We start from the raw sequence: 15,651 nt of genomic DNA on the forward strand, positions 1-15,651 counted from the left end.
GAGGAAAAGCCGTTTGTTGCACTGGCCAAGCGGCAGATGCATCTCCACGTGGGAAAAGAGGGATACACGCCCAAGCACCCGCTACGTCCACGCTAGCTGTCGCGAGGAGAATTCCAGCCTCGCGACATGAACTCTCGAAGAACTCATCGCTTATACTGGTGCACTGGTGATGGTAGCGGCATCCGATTTGCCTTTGGCTTTTCAACCGCACCAACACATACATCTTGAGGCAAAGTGGGGGGCAGAGACACCTTGTTTATGGAATGGAATCGACGGTTTGCTATTTCGTAGTTCCTCATTCACTGCCCCATCCCTAAATTCCTCGCTCCCCTGCACTTCGGCTGTCCGTTCTGCCTAAGGACATATAACATACATGCACGCATGCGATACTGCTGCATCTCGTGCGGTAGACAAGAGAGTGCCTGTCCCTTTTGTTTATGCGCCCTCTTGTCTCCTGCGGCGTTACGGCAGGACCCACAGTGATTTCGATCCTTTTTACATCTATCGTTCAATGGCCCCTCTTGCGAAGACGAGTACGTCAGTTTGCAGACTAGGGAAACACAATGGAGGAGACAAGGAGGGTTGCACACCGCGACCGTATCTATCTGTGGCTCATACAAGAACTATTCGTTAGAAGCTTTAAGGAATAAAGCCCACCACGCACGCAACGCCTCTTCTGGGCACCTCATTACCTTCTCCATGCCAAGCGTTATTTCGGCATGCAATGCAGAGCCACCTCGCTGAACCACGCATTCCATTCAGCGGGGTCATTTGAGGGAGACCTGTTCAGCGGAAAGCAATCTTCTCAGCTTTCCCTACTGTTGTAGCTCTTCTTGACCCAGATAGGGAAGGTGTGCGCAACTTGGGCGGACTAGATACTCTCACTGCTTCGTTGAAGATTGAAACGAGTGCTTGGTATAGGTGAGCCGAGCAAAAGTAATGTTTTCCCGACAAAGCAGGTCGTACTCCGTCCCACGACCCATCTCCAGAGTCTGCGATGAAGCGATAATGCCTATACAGCTTATTAGGTCTGCAAGAAGGAATGCGCGAAGGAGACCGCACGAGATACTGAAGGAGGAAAGGACTCTCGCTAGACACCAGACCTGTTTGATTTCCCACACCTATCATAGCGGAGAAACTCTACTGCTGCTCTTGTAAAGGGGGGATGTTTGGCCGCCGGAGGCTGATTTTTACCACGCAAATCGGCGGTGCGACTGGTTAAAACTCGGATTCTTCGAATGTGCATCTGACTGCTCCGCCTCGTGCCCTCGCAAATGGCAGCTTTATACGCGCTGCTTGTGTACATCATTCAGACACTTCACTCTTTTTGCACAGGCCAAGTCATACCAGTGGAAGCGGACATTCGCACACAGGGCTTCGTGGTACAGCTAAACTAGGAACAAGATATCCAAACTATATCGGTTACATTTGCTCCAGATTTGGCAGAATAATGGTGCTGTAGTTGGGCATCAAGTTCCATCATTAGTTTTTATCACCTTGTTTCAAACCAAAGGGGCGCCTCCTGTGAGACTGTCTATTTTGGTAACACGCAGTTTCATTTCGTGATGCCTCAACAGACTGGAGCAGCAGAATTTTTCAGAATCTTCCACAACGTAACAGGCATTGATCTCCGTGCTGCACACATGCGTGATTCACGGTGCGACTTCAAGACCAAGCACTTGCTGTCCAGCGATTTACCGCTCCACTTTTTTGAAACGATGTCAGATGTCGTGCACGTGTAGGCAGTCTGGCTTTTGCAGAAGGCGGGGCAAAATGCCCGCGGCAACCAGAGCCTTGGCTCCCTGTCAGCATCGGTGTAGTCGAATTTTCCTCAGCCTCCGCGTTACTCAACCGCAACACGATGCTTTGCTGGCATGGAGATCTTCCAATACAAGCGCCTTTCAGCTGTTTGTCTTCCACTCTATATCGTAGGTATCTTTTCAAGGGCAGGCACACCCGGGGTTGCGTAGAGGAGTAGATCACTGTGTGAAGCGGTGCTCCGCCCGATTTCGAAATATTGCACGAAAGCGCACACCAGAAAGGGGGATGGAGCCGTTGTCTACCTGGCTTTCTTGGGTCATAGAGAGAGAACATGGGGGAGCAGATCACAGGCAGCGGCTGGGCACTAGCTGCGCGGCCGCCTAGACGCGTCGTCTGTCAACTCACCGTCGACTCAGTCTATGTGACGGACTTGTTGGGATGCCCTATCACTAGTAGGATTTGAATGTGCGATTCTTTTCAAGAGTTAAGTTGCACAGAGGAAAACGGCAGAAAATTGAGAATGGTCTGGAAGCAGCGGTCCCCGGTGTGTCGGGCGTAGACTGGCGATCAGCCCTTCTGCTGTACCTCACTTCGAGGAGGAAAGCAGTGGACGCAGACTCTGCAACCTATTAGGTTGAAACGCGCAGCCGAGTCGGCTATCTGTAGCTCATCATGGGTTGGTCTCTGCTCGTGTTTTGTGTGATTTGTGTTTCAGTTACCAGTATCCATATGCCTGTTTCTACTCGCCGCCTCTGTGGTGTCCGTGGTATATCAATCCGGTCTACAGCTGAGCATCATTTATCCTCCCTGAATCCAGCGGTGTCCACAGTTCAGCCTTGTTTCCTGTCATGCTCTGCGACTTATCTCACGCCAGCTACACCGACCCACGAACCACGTGTGGTAGACTCGCGAACCTCTCGTGCATCGCCGATGCGAGAAGCAAATGATGTGACAGATCCCGCAGTTGATCACCACGCATCACATCTCCAAGAGTCTTCGAGCCGCCATGCGGCAAGCAGGCGTCGCAGTTATCTTGCCACCACAAGGAAATTCGTACCGGGGAGATTCGTCGTCAATGGTTTCGTGAAATCGACATTCATGTCCCCGGTCTTCACCGAAAGGAGCCACGTAGTAGGGGAGCGAAGCCTTCGGGACAAGCCCGGAGTTTTCGGCCCAGAAAGCGAGCCTTTAAAGACCGACTCCAGGGATGGCCCCGTTGCTTCTTCCACAGCTGCGGCTACTCAAGTTATCCCCCAACAAGCGTCCAATGACGCGGAGGCCTTGAAAGTAAGAGCGCCTTCACAGGCCTCCCTTTCTTCAGTGCCGGTGCATGACGTGGTTCCCCCGTTTACACCGCTTCATTTGGTCGTAACATCTTCTGTAGATAGCCGAACTGCCCTCGGAAAAAGCTCGCTGCCGCCACCGATCCATCAGACTATCGCTTCCCCGGTTCCATCCCCCGTGACAACTCTCAGTGAGACTCTGAGAGACCCCGATAAAACAGAGAAGATGCTTGACAAATTCGTGCACGACCTCAAAGACGTGGTGGCGGTTCAAGCTCAGACACTCAGGGCAAGCGCAGGGGATTTGCTCTCTCAATCGGAAGAAGCACAACACGCCACCAGCCTTCAACAAGTCTGCACTCAACTCCAACCGCGCAATTCCAAGCCTAAGCCGCAGATGAAGTCAAAACTGGGCAGATCGTTCCATAGACTAGGGCGCGCATTCAGTTCAGTCCGAACGCGCGTTGTGGTTGCGAAGACGAAAATCATGAAGTGGCTGAAATCCCAGAAGACTGTAACTGGAAAGGGTACAAGGCAGCCGTCCAAAGCGTATATGTTTCTGAGGCGTATAGCAATACGAGCGTGGGACCGGACAAAAAACTTTGGCAAAAGGGTCATTGCTCAAATAGTGAGGATGCTCCCGTTGTTTCTGTTCCTTGTCAACGCTGTTGTTCTGGGAATGTCTATATCCAGCGTGGTCGTCGCCCCGAATCCCCTGAGCGTAGTCGCCCTCATTTTCTCGGTCAGCAACATTTTGTCTTTCGCATTTTCCGAAGGGACCAAAATACGGGGAGTCGACTTGACCCGTTCCATTGCTGTCAAGTCTGAGTCTCAGCAGACCGAGCTGTTCGGCCTCGTGTGGGCAGACTTGAAGGCTGAACAGGAGGCAGCGGATTTGGCGCAGGTGCCTGGGGGAGAGGCTGCGCCATCCGCCGGAGATGGTAAAGATCCAAGCACCAATGATATCGAAGCGATCAAAATGTCCCAGGAAATGGACAGAGACCACACTGCAGTGGAGGAGGCACCAGGGACTCCTGGGTCGCAGACGCTCTCAGAGGTTCGCGCAAAAATGTATCGAAATTTGAGGGCAAACAGCGAAAAAGACCTTCGCCGGAAGCTGAAGCGTGGAATCAAGCGCACTTGGAAGAATCGGCGATGGAAGGGGCTCAATCGGATTCTGCTTTCCTCGCTCCGCCTGATACTAGAATACGCCAATCTAGGAGTGAAAAGTGTTCTGGCTCTCTTCGGGTCTGCGTGGTTGTGGATACTGGTAAGCACTGCGCCTCGTGCGCCTGGTGTCAGAATGAGTTTGCTATCATGTCAGAAGCGTGGCCATTCATCAGTACTCCTGCGCGAACATGTCGAGTCAAGCCCCGCCTTCGATGGACCCGCTTCTAGCGCTCAGTTTGGCGGTTAGCCCGCAGACTGAACTTCCTGTCGCCTGCAACCGCTGCGCCCTGTGTAGTTTCAAAATAGGCAAATCTTGCACGCGTCGACGAGAGTATTCCACCTGTGCCTGCCGCAGACTATGCTGACGTTGTTGCAGGATCACGCCCTACAGAAACCAATAAGACAACTGCGCTTGTTCAAGCTGTTCGGCAGGGTCTCCGGCTTAGGAGAGACAATTTACTATTTTATGCAGTGGTGGATGATGAAAGCCCGGCACTATGTAGAGTTCACAGATACAATTCGGGACCTTCTCGCCTTCGTCCTTGAACACAGCGCGACAGTCAGCGTGATTGTCCAAGGTGGCTTATCAATGCTAGGCGGGGCAGAGGGAATGATTTTCTTTTGCCTGTTTTTGTGGAAGCTGACGAAACCGCTTTGGAAACTGTATCTCACCGATGCAGCGCTGAAGACGTCAGCCATTCACGAAAAAGCAGTCACGGAGTTTATGCTGTCTCAAAAGGATTACTACAATTTCCTCTTCGGCACACGAGCTCTCATCGGCGATGAAACGTACGTTGCGTAGGCCCTGCCACCTCACTCTCGCGCGCGTATGGGCAAGCACAAAGCAGCTCCTGCGTATCCTGCTTTCCTGAGCCTGTTTTCCTGCTGGGGAATTAGGGAAGAGAGGTATTTCAACGCTTTGCCGATCGCCTTGCACGGATCCCGCGATGTTGGTGTCGCCGCCCAGCCGGCTACACCGGCTTTGCGCTCTAACAGGCCGTCAGAAGAAACAACTCCCCTAGTGAAGATTCGCGAATACCACTAGGAGCTCAAGTGTGTTTGCCTTGGACGGTGTCGAGGATGTCGCTAATGCGTGCTGTCTGTTGCTGCATTTATTGTGTTTGCGTGATGCTGCAGGCATAAACCGGCTCTCGAGTTGCATCTGCCGCAGCATCAGACCACAGAGCTCATTTTTGTAAGAACATACCCGAATCCTCAGCAAACCACCGTTTTCTCGCATGTGACCCTCCGCATTGGATATCAACACGTATAACTGTCACCTCACCTTACTAGAAGTGGCACCTGCAACGACCGCGGCGTGTGACGAAACGCGAAATGAATTTGTTTCTCGCTTGACTGCAGCTAATGGCTTACCTCCAGCGTTACAAGTTTCCTCAAGCGGCAGACAGAGTGGGCTTGCTGGAAGGCGGTGACCCCATGCAGCAGTACCTCGCATACGAACGTGTGACACGCCTGAAGGAGCTTGTGTCCCAGATACCACCAGACTCTCGGGATCAGTTCCTGGGTCTGTTCTCGGATCTCAAACGATGGGACATGACCACGACTTCTAACTCGCTGCACGCCCTCGTTGTCAACCATATCCAGCACTGTGCAATTTTCTGTGAGTCACGATTGTTCTTGACCATCTTGCGTGACACTGCCAGATCCAGTAGCAGCCCCGCACTGAAGTCACCGCACATAGTGAGGACACGCAGTACCGGACAAACGGCGAACTGTTACTATGCAGGTGTGACAGTTTTGCGGTTCTCCGCGACTACGTCACGAGAGGAGACGTATTGGCCGTAGCGATGCGTGTCCAATGGATACGTGGTGCACACAGCCGATCGTACGCAGCCCTCTGAAAAACTGCAGTCGCCATGCGGCCAATTTTTTTTGCGAGGTTCACTCTTGCGTAGAGTGATCAATCTACGCATATACCCTAAAGCGTGAACTGTTCCGTCATGCTCTGTTGTCCCTGCAGATGGAAGAAAAGAACTGGCAGTCTTGATAAGGAACAGTATTGTGGCGTCTCAGATACGATACCGCAATGCAGACTCGCCTGACCATTGGATTCGCTTCAGTGCTGGCGAAAGGGAATCTCTTGCAAAAGCTGCCTCATTCATTGTGTCTCACGACCGTACGTGTAAACGCAAGAACGGCTCCTGGCGGCGATCCCTGACGTCGACCACCGTCCCGCGCCGGTATCCGCTAAAGACTCAAGGATAGTCAGAGCCTAATATTCGACACCGCAAAGCGATCACAGCGCTCTTCTGTTTTCCCATGCGCCAGCAAGACGTGTAACATATTATGAGCACGCATACGGGACATGCGCTTCCCGCATTATTCGTGCTGCTGAGGCATCCGGTTACCATCACGAAAGTGGATGCGTTTAGTGATACCGGTCGCTGCCATTCCAGCAAATGTTACATGAAGCATGGACGCACCCTGCAGCAGTGTGAGCAATAGTAACCTGCTGCAGACGAGACTAACTGAGGCACGGCCCGTGTTCATACCTTGCACAAGTTCATAGAAGCCTCGTCGCTGTTCCGTCTCCGGATACCGTGCGTTGTTCGTGTTTGTTTCCAGCAAGGGTTGTGGCGAATCCAGCCCTCCTCCAACGCCGAATCCAAGCCTACCTTACACCTTCCAAAAAAGCAAGGATTAACCACGCACAACTCACGTGGCTTGCGAATACCATTATAACCTGCGCGTACAAAGTCATTGAAAAGGAACTACTTTGTAAGCGTAACTCCATTTTGACAGGAGGGGCAGCCTGGCGGAGCTCGGATACCGTAGTGTCAGACAAGCAATATAGACGTCTGGGGAAACGGCTGAATACTCTATCTAGACCCAGCGAGAGAAAAGTGACCAATCATGCGATCTAGCACCACTACCTGTCTCTGTGCACCGCTCGCCGACAGCGACTAGCAGCGACTCCTGGACGTCACTCTGATGCACATCTTCAAACGTGGGATTGCCGTGTGTCTGTTGCAGTCACCTTGGACGGCGAGCACGAGTATGCCTTGGACAGAACTACCATTCGGGTCAACAACCTCCCATTTGTCCTCTTCGGTGACTCAAGGAATTTGAGTGCGCTCCTGCAGAAACACTTCACCTTCTTTCCCGTCGGTATGTCAGACCTCCATTCTTCCCCGCTCGGCAGGCACCGGCGCCGAGCACTCTCTGCGGACGGAGGAATACTGAAAGAGTTTGGAATGATGACCTTGAGACGGCTCGCGGGGAGGGCAGGACGGGCTCGACACGCCACCAACGTGCGGATCAATTGCCCGACTCAGACGCCGGATGTGGAAATCAACGCCGCACTGAGTTACGCAAAGTTGAGATTTCCGACATCTGAGGCCGGTCAAGATTCGCCGGCCGCATCGTCAGAACCGGTTTCTGAGCACAGCCTAAGAGAAGTTCCTTCAAAGGAGAGTTCCCCGGATGCACTGCGCCAGATGTGCGCGGAATCTGCAACACGCCTGTTCCTGAACCAGCAGACAACAGCGGGCTTCAGACAAATGGTTCGCAAAGAAATATTCGGCGTGCCTGAATCAGTGTGCGCTCCAATCAACTCTCCCGGTACGCCCCGCGCAGATTCCGCCGCAACTGCTATTGGTTCGCCGTATTTGTACTACGTGTATCTTCTCTAGGTGCAGGCCTGTGCTGATCCTTCGCAAGCAGCAATTGTCCGCGGGGCGCCCCAGATCTGAGATGGAGGCGCCAGCAGCAGCACGACGAATGCTCACCGTCGTTACATGAGATGTAATGGAAGCACATCGCATGCAGTGTAGGGTGTGTGCGCGTGACGAAGGTTCACCGTCGCCACACGAGATGCGTTGGAAGAAGCATTTTGCAACCGCGTATGAGGCTGGGCGAAGCACCTTCCTGTCTTCGTTGCTGTCTCGCGGGCAACTGCCGTCGTTATCTTCGAGGCAGCTAACGGCTGTCTCGACCAAAGGCATGCAGCACCGGCAGGCGAACCGGACGTCTAATTTAGCTCTGCTCATGATACTTGCGCCTGTACTGCGTTGCAGGATTCGTCGCTCTAAGCCGACTCGTTGACGAGTTTGTCAATGGAGGCGTGACGGAGGAGCAGTTTCCCAAAGCTCTCCAAGCAGGCGTCGACCTCCTCATCAACGAGCATCCCTCGCTGCTCGCTGCGTCCGCGGTCCTGCATCGTGAGAGTGTCCAAAAAGAAAGCGTCAGTCCAGAAGGCGCAGAAGCAGCGGCGCGCTCGAACGTGCTGCCGAGTCAGCGGGAACGAGGGACAGCTGGTTCGCACACTGACTCTGCTGGCTCGTCGCGGAGAGGTGCGGACAGATTCGCGGGCCCTGCAAGGTCCAGAAGCGCATCACTACTTGAGTCAGCTGGTTCACTCAGCTCAGATCAGGGGGGCGTAGGCAGGGAAGAGGGGGACAAGGGGGAGGGCTTATCGATCACAAGGAGGGATTCCACCGACTCGCGGATAGACGCTCGAGCACCAGCTGAAACATCGACTGATTTCGAAGACGATGTGCTCCGAGAGGTCGACCTTGAGCATCTTCTGGAGCTGAAACAGCATGTGGCGAGCATTGCCCAACTGAACAGCTTCACTCGGACAGTGAGAGCGCAAGGTAAGGTCGCCAAACCTTCAGTCCATTGACTCATCGGCAGACTAGTCAGACAGAGAGCGTGCACACGTGGACAGTAAAGGTGTGAAGGGAGGTACTCAGATTCGGATATGCATACGCCGTGGTCGTCGAAGCGGGCGTAGGTTCCTCTGTATCTGACCCAACTAACTCAGGATGCCAACGCCTCATGAGACGTGAGAAGGCGCCGGCGAGTATTTTCGTGGGTCCGCTGGCTGCGACGGCATTATGCACTGAACCGGAGAATGAGAGAATTCCATGAGGGCTTGACGTGACGGTTCGGCCAGTGCTTGTACAGGGGCGATCGGCGCCCGTCGACACGGGGTGAACTAACACGCCGGTGTTCTGTCTGTTGTTTGTGTCAGCTTTTGAAAACCTCCTGTTTCAGTACGTTCAAGAGCTCCTGCCTTTTTATTTACGGAACGTCGCCGTTCGCAGCCGGTCATCCCGCCACTTTACCGCCATTTTGGCGATCGCCCGCGTCGCGTTTCGCTGTAAGACCTCTGGGCTCGTCGGAATGCAACTAGAGGACTGCGCCTCTGAAAGAAAGCAAATTGGGTTACAAGCGTTGGTGGAGTGACGGAGGGTCGCTAGTCATGTGCTGAGAGAACAAGAGTTGCATTGGGACAGTCAAGGGAGCGCTGTACTCGCCATAACGTTCGGTGTACCGGCAGTGAGGTATCGCCGCAAGCGGCACTGCGTCCAAGATAAAAGTGACGCTTGTGAATCCTGGGGCTTTGTGGGTACACCATGGCAAAACAATACAGCGTTGGCAGTGATGACCTAGGGTGACGCGGCGAACCGGCACACTGCTGCACTCGCATCGAGTTGCGAATGTCGGTGCTTGTCATCCTCAGACGAACCTCTGCGGCTGGTTGAGCATATACGCGACCGGGTGCTGAGCGTCCACATACGGGAATACATGGCCGATGAAGCAGAGCTGGAAGAGACTGCGCAAAAGCTCAAGAGCACTCCGAACCAGCCAGACGGTGACCTCCCGTCGGGTGCAGCGGATCCCGCTGAGAGACGAGACGCCCGGGAGTTTATTCTGGCTCTCGTTGTCCAGGTTTTTTCGGAGAATCTTGCAGACATTATGCATGGTAGGTGGTTGAGTCGCAGAGAGCGTCGAGGTCTTCAGCCTTCAAACTTGTTGTGGCATCGAGATCATTATCAAGCGCATAGAGGGGGAGCGGAGGGGAAGCAAGCGGCGCTTCATTGTGTGAGGAGTGCGAGGGACTGCAGAACCCTTCGAGCCAGCTTGACGCAGAGAACCTGACTTCTGTTGGCAGACCTGTCTGAACTTGGGCCGTGTGGGTGCTTCCTGCTGTGGCAGGCACATCTGAGGACGGCCAACCGGGAAGGACATCCATGATGTCGGCGGCGCGGCCGGTGTGGGCTGCGTTGGTGCATTCCGATGCGGTGGGAATTGACAGTGAGTCCGGGAACAAGACAACAAACAGAGATACATGGGCACATACCCGACATGCTCTAATTCGCCAGTTCTGCCCAGCGGCGAACAAATGGTCGCCGCTGCCAGATTACCGCAGATATTGTATGCTAGAGCGTGCAGACGAACGGCCACATTTGGAACGACAGATTCCTATAGTGATGGCACATACTGGTAGACGGCGGACGGCGGAAGAGTAGCAATAGCGATGCTTTTGCCGATTCGACTTCATTCAGTTGCTCTGCCGCTTGTGGGTGTGCTGCATCTTTACAGAGTTCCTTCACGAGAGCGAACTATCGCGCAAACCAGGTACGTTTTGGGCAGATGTCTGCCGCGACAGGGGCCGCCGAACCTGCGCTGGAGCTGCCGCCAGTTTCAGCTGCGCCGTCTCTCTGATGTTGCAGTCTTTCCAAATGCTTATGCTGTGCTTCGTCGGTTCTTCAGATGCCTTCATGAGCGGAAGATCGTTTGGGCAAATTGAAGGTATAGTGAGGGCTGAGCTCCTCCGCGCGCACGGCGCCGTACTCAGAGCAATAACCAAAATAAAACGAACTCGAGGCCGAAGAACCGAAGGGCCACGGAAATTGCCCGACGTCATGACTGCGCATTTGAGGCGGAGATTTGGCGCCCAGCGAGGCAAAAATGAGACGAGTGGGGTCGTCACTCGCAACATAACCGAGAAGATCGAAGAAAAGATTGAAGAATTCATTGCGCTGAGGGTTGCCCCGAACCAGGGTGAGGCCTCACAAATGGGACAGAAGACGTTACAACGGGGCGTACATGCGCAACAGAGCAAATCGGGCAGTCGCATGTTTTCCTTCGAGGAGACCATTGAATTCCTCGAAGAGGCGGTGAAAATTGTGCGCAAAGCATCGCAAGCCAATACCGCCAAAATTGTCAGAGCACTCCGGTGGGCGTACTGGAAGGAAGGTGAGGTTAGGGATATGGCTGCCACCCCTGTTAGCCAGACAGTGAATTCCGCAGGCACCAGCTTGGGAGTGCCCGAGTCGACCCTGTTTGCCTTGTTGGTCTCAGCGATACGGGAGTCGTGATGAGGCCCGTAAATTGGCGCTGAACCGGCACAGGGAGGGTGGGCTGACAAGGGGAATGGGCGGTTTGACGGCGAGCACGTTGGAGTGTCATCTAATGCTTCACAAAGCACAGTGCGCACATCATCCGGGATGACGCAGTCGCCTGCAGAGCATTTGCATATTTACGACCTTGCTGCACTGCCGACTTGGTGGCGGGCGGCGTTCTCTGTGATGATCCAGACAACTTCAGCTGCTTGGACCGGTCTCTAGCGAGAACCCATCAGCTAGTGGCCGACTTGACCGCGGCGTTCGCTGCCATCCTCGCTTCAAAAATGTGAGTGGAGACACCGAGTGTGCCGCATCGTGGCTGCATCAGCTTGGCGACGGTGCGAGACAGCTCAGTCTCGCCGGTCTAGATCGAGTTTTTGTGCTCAGCTACGAGCTTTGCGGTGTCCTTGGGCGTCAATTGCGTGTGGTGATTAGCGACATTCGGTTTCGTGTTTGCCTGTGCATGTCTTCTCCGAGTATCTGAGGTAGGTTACAGTGTGATTCGGGATTTGCATGCGTCGCCTTGCCTATTCTCGTTGTTTCTGCAGTCGCGCTTGGACGGAGGCAGCGAATGTTTGACGCACAAACTGTCGCCTTCAGCTCTCCCTTCACAGGGAGTGGATGCCTGCGGATAGGTGTACGCTTCGCGAATTTGTACTGGGAGTTTTGTTCCGTGTTTGCTTTCTGCTGCTCAGTCCGGTGTTCACAAAATTTTGGGCACGCGTGCGCTCAAAGGCAGGCCTTGTTCCCAGACGGGAAAAGCTTCGAGCACAGAAGCTCGCGGAGGACATAGCCAGCCGCCTCGAGACTTGGTATCAGGTGGGACTCGACGGCTCATTCGCGACTATCGACCTTCGATACAGCTACAAGGAAGTCAAGTCGCGCCGACGACGGTCGCACTCGCAGTTGCCGTCTCACCCAGCTAAAGAGATTGCGAAGACCGCGAAGGCTGTAGAGCCATTCAGCGTGTCGTCGGATTCTAGCGCGCAAAGCACGCGTGTTAGAACTGGGACCTCGCTAGACGTGGGCGAGGACTCCCGACAAACTGTCTGATGTCAAGAGGGTCGCGCGGCCAGCGCCCGCTGTGCCGATGGCTGTCCTGCTGGGGTCGAGAGGAGGGCTGAAATTTTTAGTAGGCCGTTGATGACTGCGAGTGCGGAGGACCGGTGTTCCAGTCGAAAGAGACAGTGTGTGCGCGTTGCGAGACGCACAACTTCACTGATTGGCTCTATCAGTTTCCCGAGTGTCTCTGAACCGCTTGAATGCCGTTTAACTTTCTTACCTTTCGAGGGTGTGGGTCTCCCTCGAGCCCGGAGGCAGGACTAGAGGAGATGTGCACTGAGCAGCTCGATCCACAAACGTGTTGGACCGCCTCGCGAGGTTCGGTGATGCGTCGGACCGTCAACCCCCACAGTGCACCTCACACCCCGTGCCTGCGCCAGGAGAGCCGTCCGGGGCGACATCTGGCCCTTCGCATCCGTTCCTTCGAAGCATCCTCTCTGCAGCGGTGATGCAGTTCTATCACTCAACCACGCGTTAGAACTGTCACACCGAACGGGTACGCAGCAGTTCGCCACGCGCGTCCCAACGGCCGCGCCTGCAGATAGATCGCTGTGTGCCCAGGCGGCGGCGCGACTGGTTGTGCGTTTCTGCGGTAGCTCCGCCCGCGCACGCGATGGGCGACATCAGAAATATCTCAGAAATGTATGTATGTATGTATGTATGTACGCCACAGATGCGTCTTTTTCCATTGGCCTGAGGCATTGCCGACAACTACAGCTATTGCCAGCGCTCGACCGTCGTCTTCCCCCGCCGGAAGCCACACTTGCCTCAAGGGTCAAGCCATGCCCCCGTACGCCGCCGGCGGACGGGGTGTGCGTCGGTTTGCATCGAGGCAGCTTGTGCTGAATGTCGTTTTCCGCCGCTCTTCAGATTTGACTCGAGAAAGCTTAAGGCTCCAACAGCCTCGGACGCTCGCGTGTGCTGTTAGTTACGAGGCGTGCGGCCGTCTCTGTGTACGAGGCGCGCAGGAGCAAAACACCGATTGACATTAAGATGCAACACGGACAACATCGTGCGTAAGATTTTCAACAAACGACAGATACACGCGAGGCACCCCCGGGCTTCCGCCGCCGACAAGAGGAGTGAACAGCCAAAATCTCTGTAACGCGCAACGCTCGCTCACACTCGAGAGCCTGGCGTGAGACTGCGAAAACTCGTCCCGCTGCTCAACTAGCGCATATACTGGAGCGAAGCAGAACGGGTGTCGCGGATCGCGCTCTGGAATTTCATAAATCTGTATCTCTCCACATATCCATTTCTCGACACACCAAAGCGCTGCCTAGAAGGCGCCAACCGGCCAGGCGCCGGCTAGTGGCGGCGAGGTGGCGGCGCATCCGCTCTGCTTCTTTGCCGCCGCCTGTATTCGTGGGGCGCCTCCCTCACGCTTTCTGGCACACTCCACACACCCACAGCGCGTTGCTGGGCCTTGTGCTCGAGCGCGAGAAGTTCCTTCTCACGTTCATCGAACTTGGCTCCGCCGCGCGTGTACGCGACAGCCAGTCCTTCCCGGAGCAAAACATCGCCGATGTCTTCCGTGTTTTTGCTGTTGAGGACTTGCTCGACGAAAAGCGCACGCGCGACTCGTCGCTCGTCGGCTCCAGCCCTCGCAACGAGTTTCTGCGCCTCAGACTTCGCCGCCCCAGGCGCCAGGCCCGCGACGCGCGGCGCTCCCGCGGAGCGACTCCGCCGCTTGACCGCCGCGGCCTGGCCGGCCAGCCGCCTCGTGTCTGCGCCAGGGTCGGTGTCTCGTGGGGCCCCTGTGTCGCGCTCTGCTGCCGCGTGCGCGTCGCGTCCTCCCGCCGCCTCCTCTGCAGTCTGGAGGGGGCCTTTGGGCTCTGTTGTGGCATTGCGCACGGCCTCGACGAACGCGCCCTCGCGGGTGACGCGGAAGACGCGCGCGAGGGTTCGCCCGTACCGATCCAAGCCCAAGTGCTTCACAAGCACCACTCTCCCGAGGGCCTCAGCAGCCAGGCGAGCAGCGGCGGCGACGCCGAAGGGCTGTCCGCCGGCGTCAATGTCGACGCGGTCGCCTGGAGGGAGAGGGGGGCGGCCTTCGGTTTCGCAAGCGGATCCTCTCGCTGGCCTCGCTTGGCGGTTTCCGGCGCGTCGAGGCCCGCGAGACGAATGGAAAGAGTGCAGCGCGAGCGCGGCCTGCAGCGGCCGCGCCACGGAGTCTGCTCGTACGGCGGCAACAGCGCGATCGCGCGCCGAGAGAGCTCCGCGTCCGCAGAGGCAAACAGCAGCGCGGGGGTCGACAACAGGACGGCGAGGGGGAGCGCGAAGACGCCAGAAGGCAGGTCGAGGGGCGCGGACGCCGCAGGTCGCGCAGCAGAAGGCGCGTCCGTCCTCTGTGCAAAAACGTCGCTGCTTCCCAGATGCTTCTCCAAGTCTGCTGCGCTCGAGATCTCTGCACAACCAAGCGTGTCACCGTCGGCCACACTGATGGCCAGACACACAAAAAACTCGCCTGCCTTCCTCTGCGCGTGTCCCCCCCGTGCAGAAGACTTCGCGCGCTTGGCGTCGCCTCCGCTTTGCTCGTCGCCGCCTGGCGCCAAGACGGTGAGAGCGCGCGCTGCGCCCAGGAGCGCTTCGAGAAGCTCCAGCGAAGAAGGCCGCGGCGCACGCAGAACCGGAAGATACGCCGAATACGCATGCAGCGAGGATGCGTACGGAGAGAAAAAGCACGAAAGCTCAGCCTCGTAAGCGAGCTGAATCGAAGGAGGCACGGCTGAAGAGAACAAAGAATCCTCTACGCAACGCCCTGAGGCAGATTCCCCATCCCCCTTGCAACCTGCGCCACTGGCTCGGTCAGAGGAACCTTCAGGAAGCCGTAGCTCCGGAAACGCCTGCAGCTGGTTGAGAAGATCGCTCGCGTCTCCTCCGCTCGGACTGACGGTGTCAGTGAAATTCAGCGGGGCAGAAACGCTCGCCAAAAGCACCGGAACGGGCCCTTCCGGTGTGCAGGTGAATAGAAGAATGTGAAGCCAGCAAAGCGGCACAACAAGGAATCCGGTACGAAGGAAGATGGAAGACGAGGACGGCCACGCAGCGCCAGAAACACGCTGCTTTCGCCATCCTCTCTTGCAAAGCGCGCACCTGTCTTTGCGGTGTACGTACACTTCACACGCCATGCCGCTTCAGATTGACAAGCTCAGCACACAGCTATAGAGAGCAGATTTCAGCGAAGCAAAGAAGAGAACCGGGGGTTCTTCTTCAGC

General features: G+C 55.7%; 2 protein-coding genes across 2 annotated transcripts; one reads left to right on the forward strand and one right to left on the reverse strand.

Moving 5' to 3' along the window:
* Positions 1–2,691: 2,691 nt before the first annotated feature.
* On the forward strand, positions 2,692–12,297 carry BESB_040970 (uncharacterized protein; the record flags this gene model as incomplete). Its single annotated transcript, XM_029362683.1, has 16 exons — positions 2,692–4,314; positions 4,591–5,003; positions 5,352–5,409; positions 5,577–5,835; positions 6,196–6,351; positions 6,801–6,953; positions 7,209–7,796; positions 8,252–8,830; positions 9,211–9,339; positions 9,703–9,945; positions 10,179–10,277; positions 10,566–10,601; positions 10,737–11,227; positions 11,328–11,455; positions 11,564–11,657; positions 12,067–12,297. The coding sequence occupies 16 exons, from the start codon at positions 2,692–2,694 to the stop codon at positions 12,295–12,297; spliced, it is 5,280 nt and encodes a 1,759-aa protein (XP_029221648.1).
* A 1,444-nt stretch (positions 12,298–13,741) lies between these two features.
* On the reverse strand, positions 13,742–15,564 carry BESB_040980 (uncharacterized protein; the record flags this gene model as incomplete). The annotated part of the gene is made up of 2 exons (XM_029362684.1): positions 13,742–14,781; positions 14,862–15,564. The coding sequence occupies 2 exons, from the start codon at positions 15,562–15,564 to the stop codon at positions 13,742–13,744; spliced, it is 1,743 nt and encodes a 580-aa protein (XP_029221649.1).
* Positions 15,565–15,651: the final 87 nt, after the last annotated feature.

Source organism: Besnoitia besnoiti, chromosome II, assembly GCF_002563875.1.
Source record: "Besnoitia besnoiti strain Bb-Ger1 chromosome II, whole genome shotgun sequence".
Classification (NCBI taxonomy): Eukaryota; Apicomplexa; class Conoidasida; order Eucoccidiorida; family Sarcocystidae; genus Besnoitia; species Besnoitia besnoiti.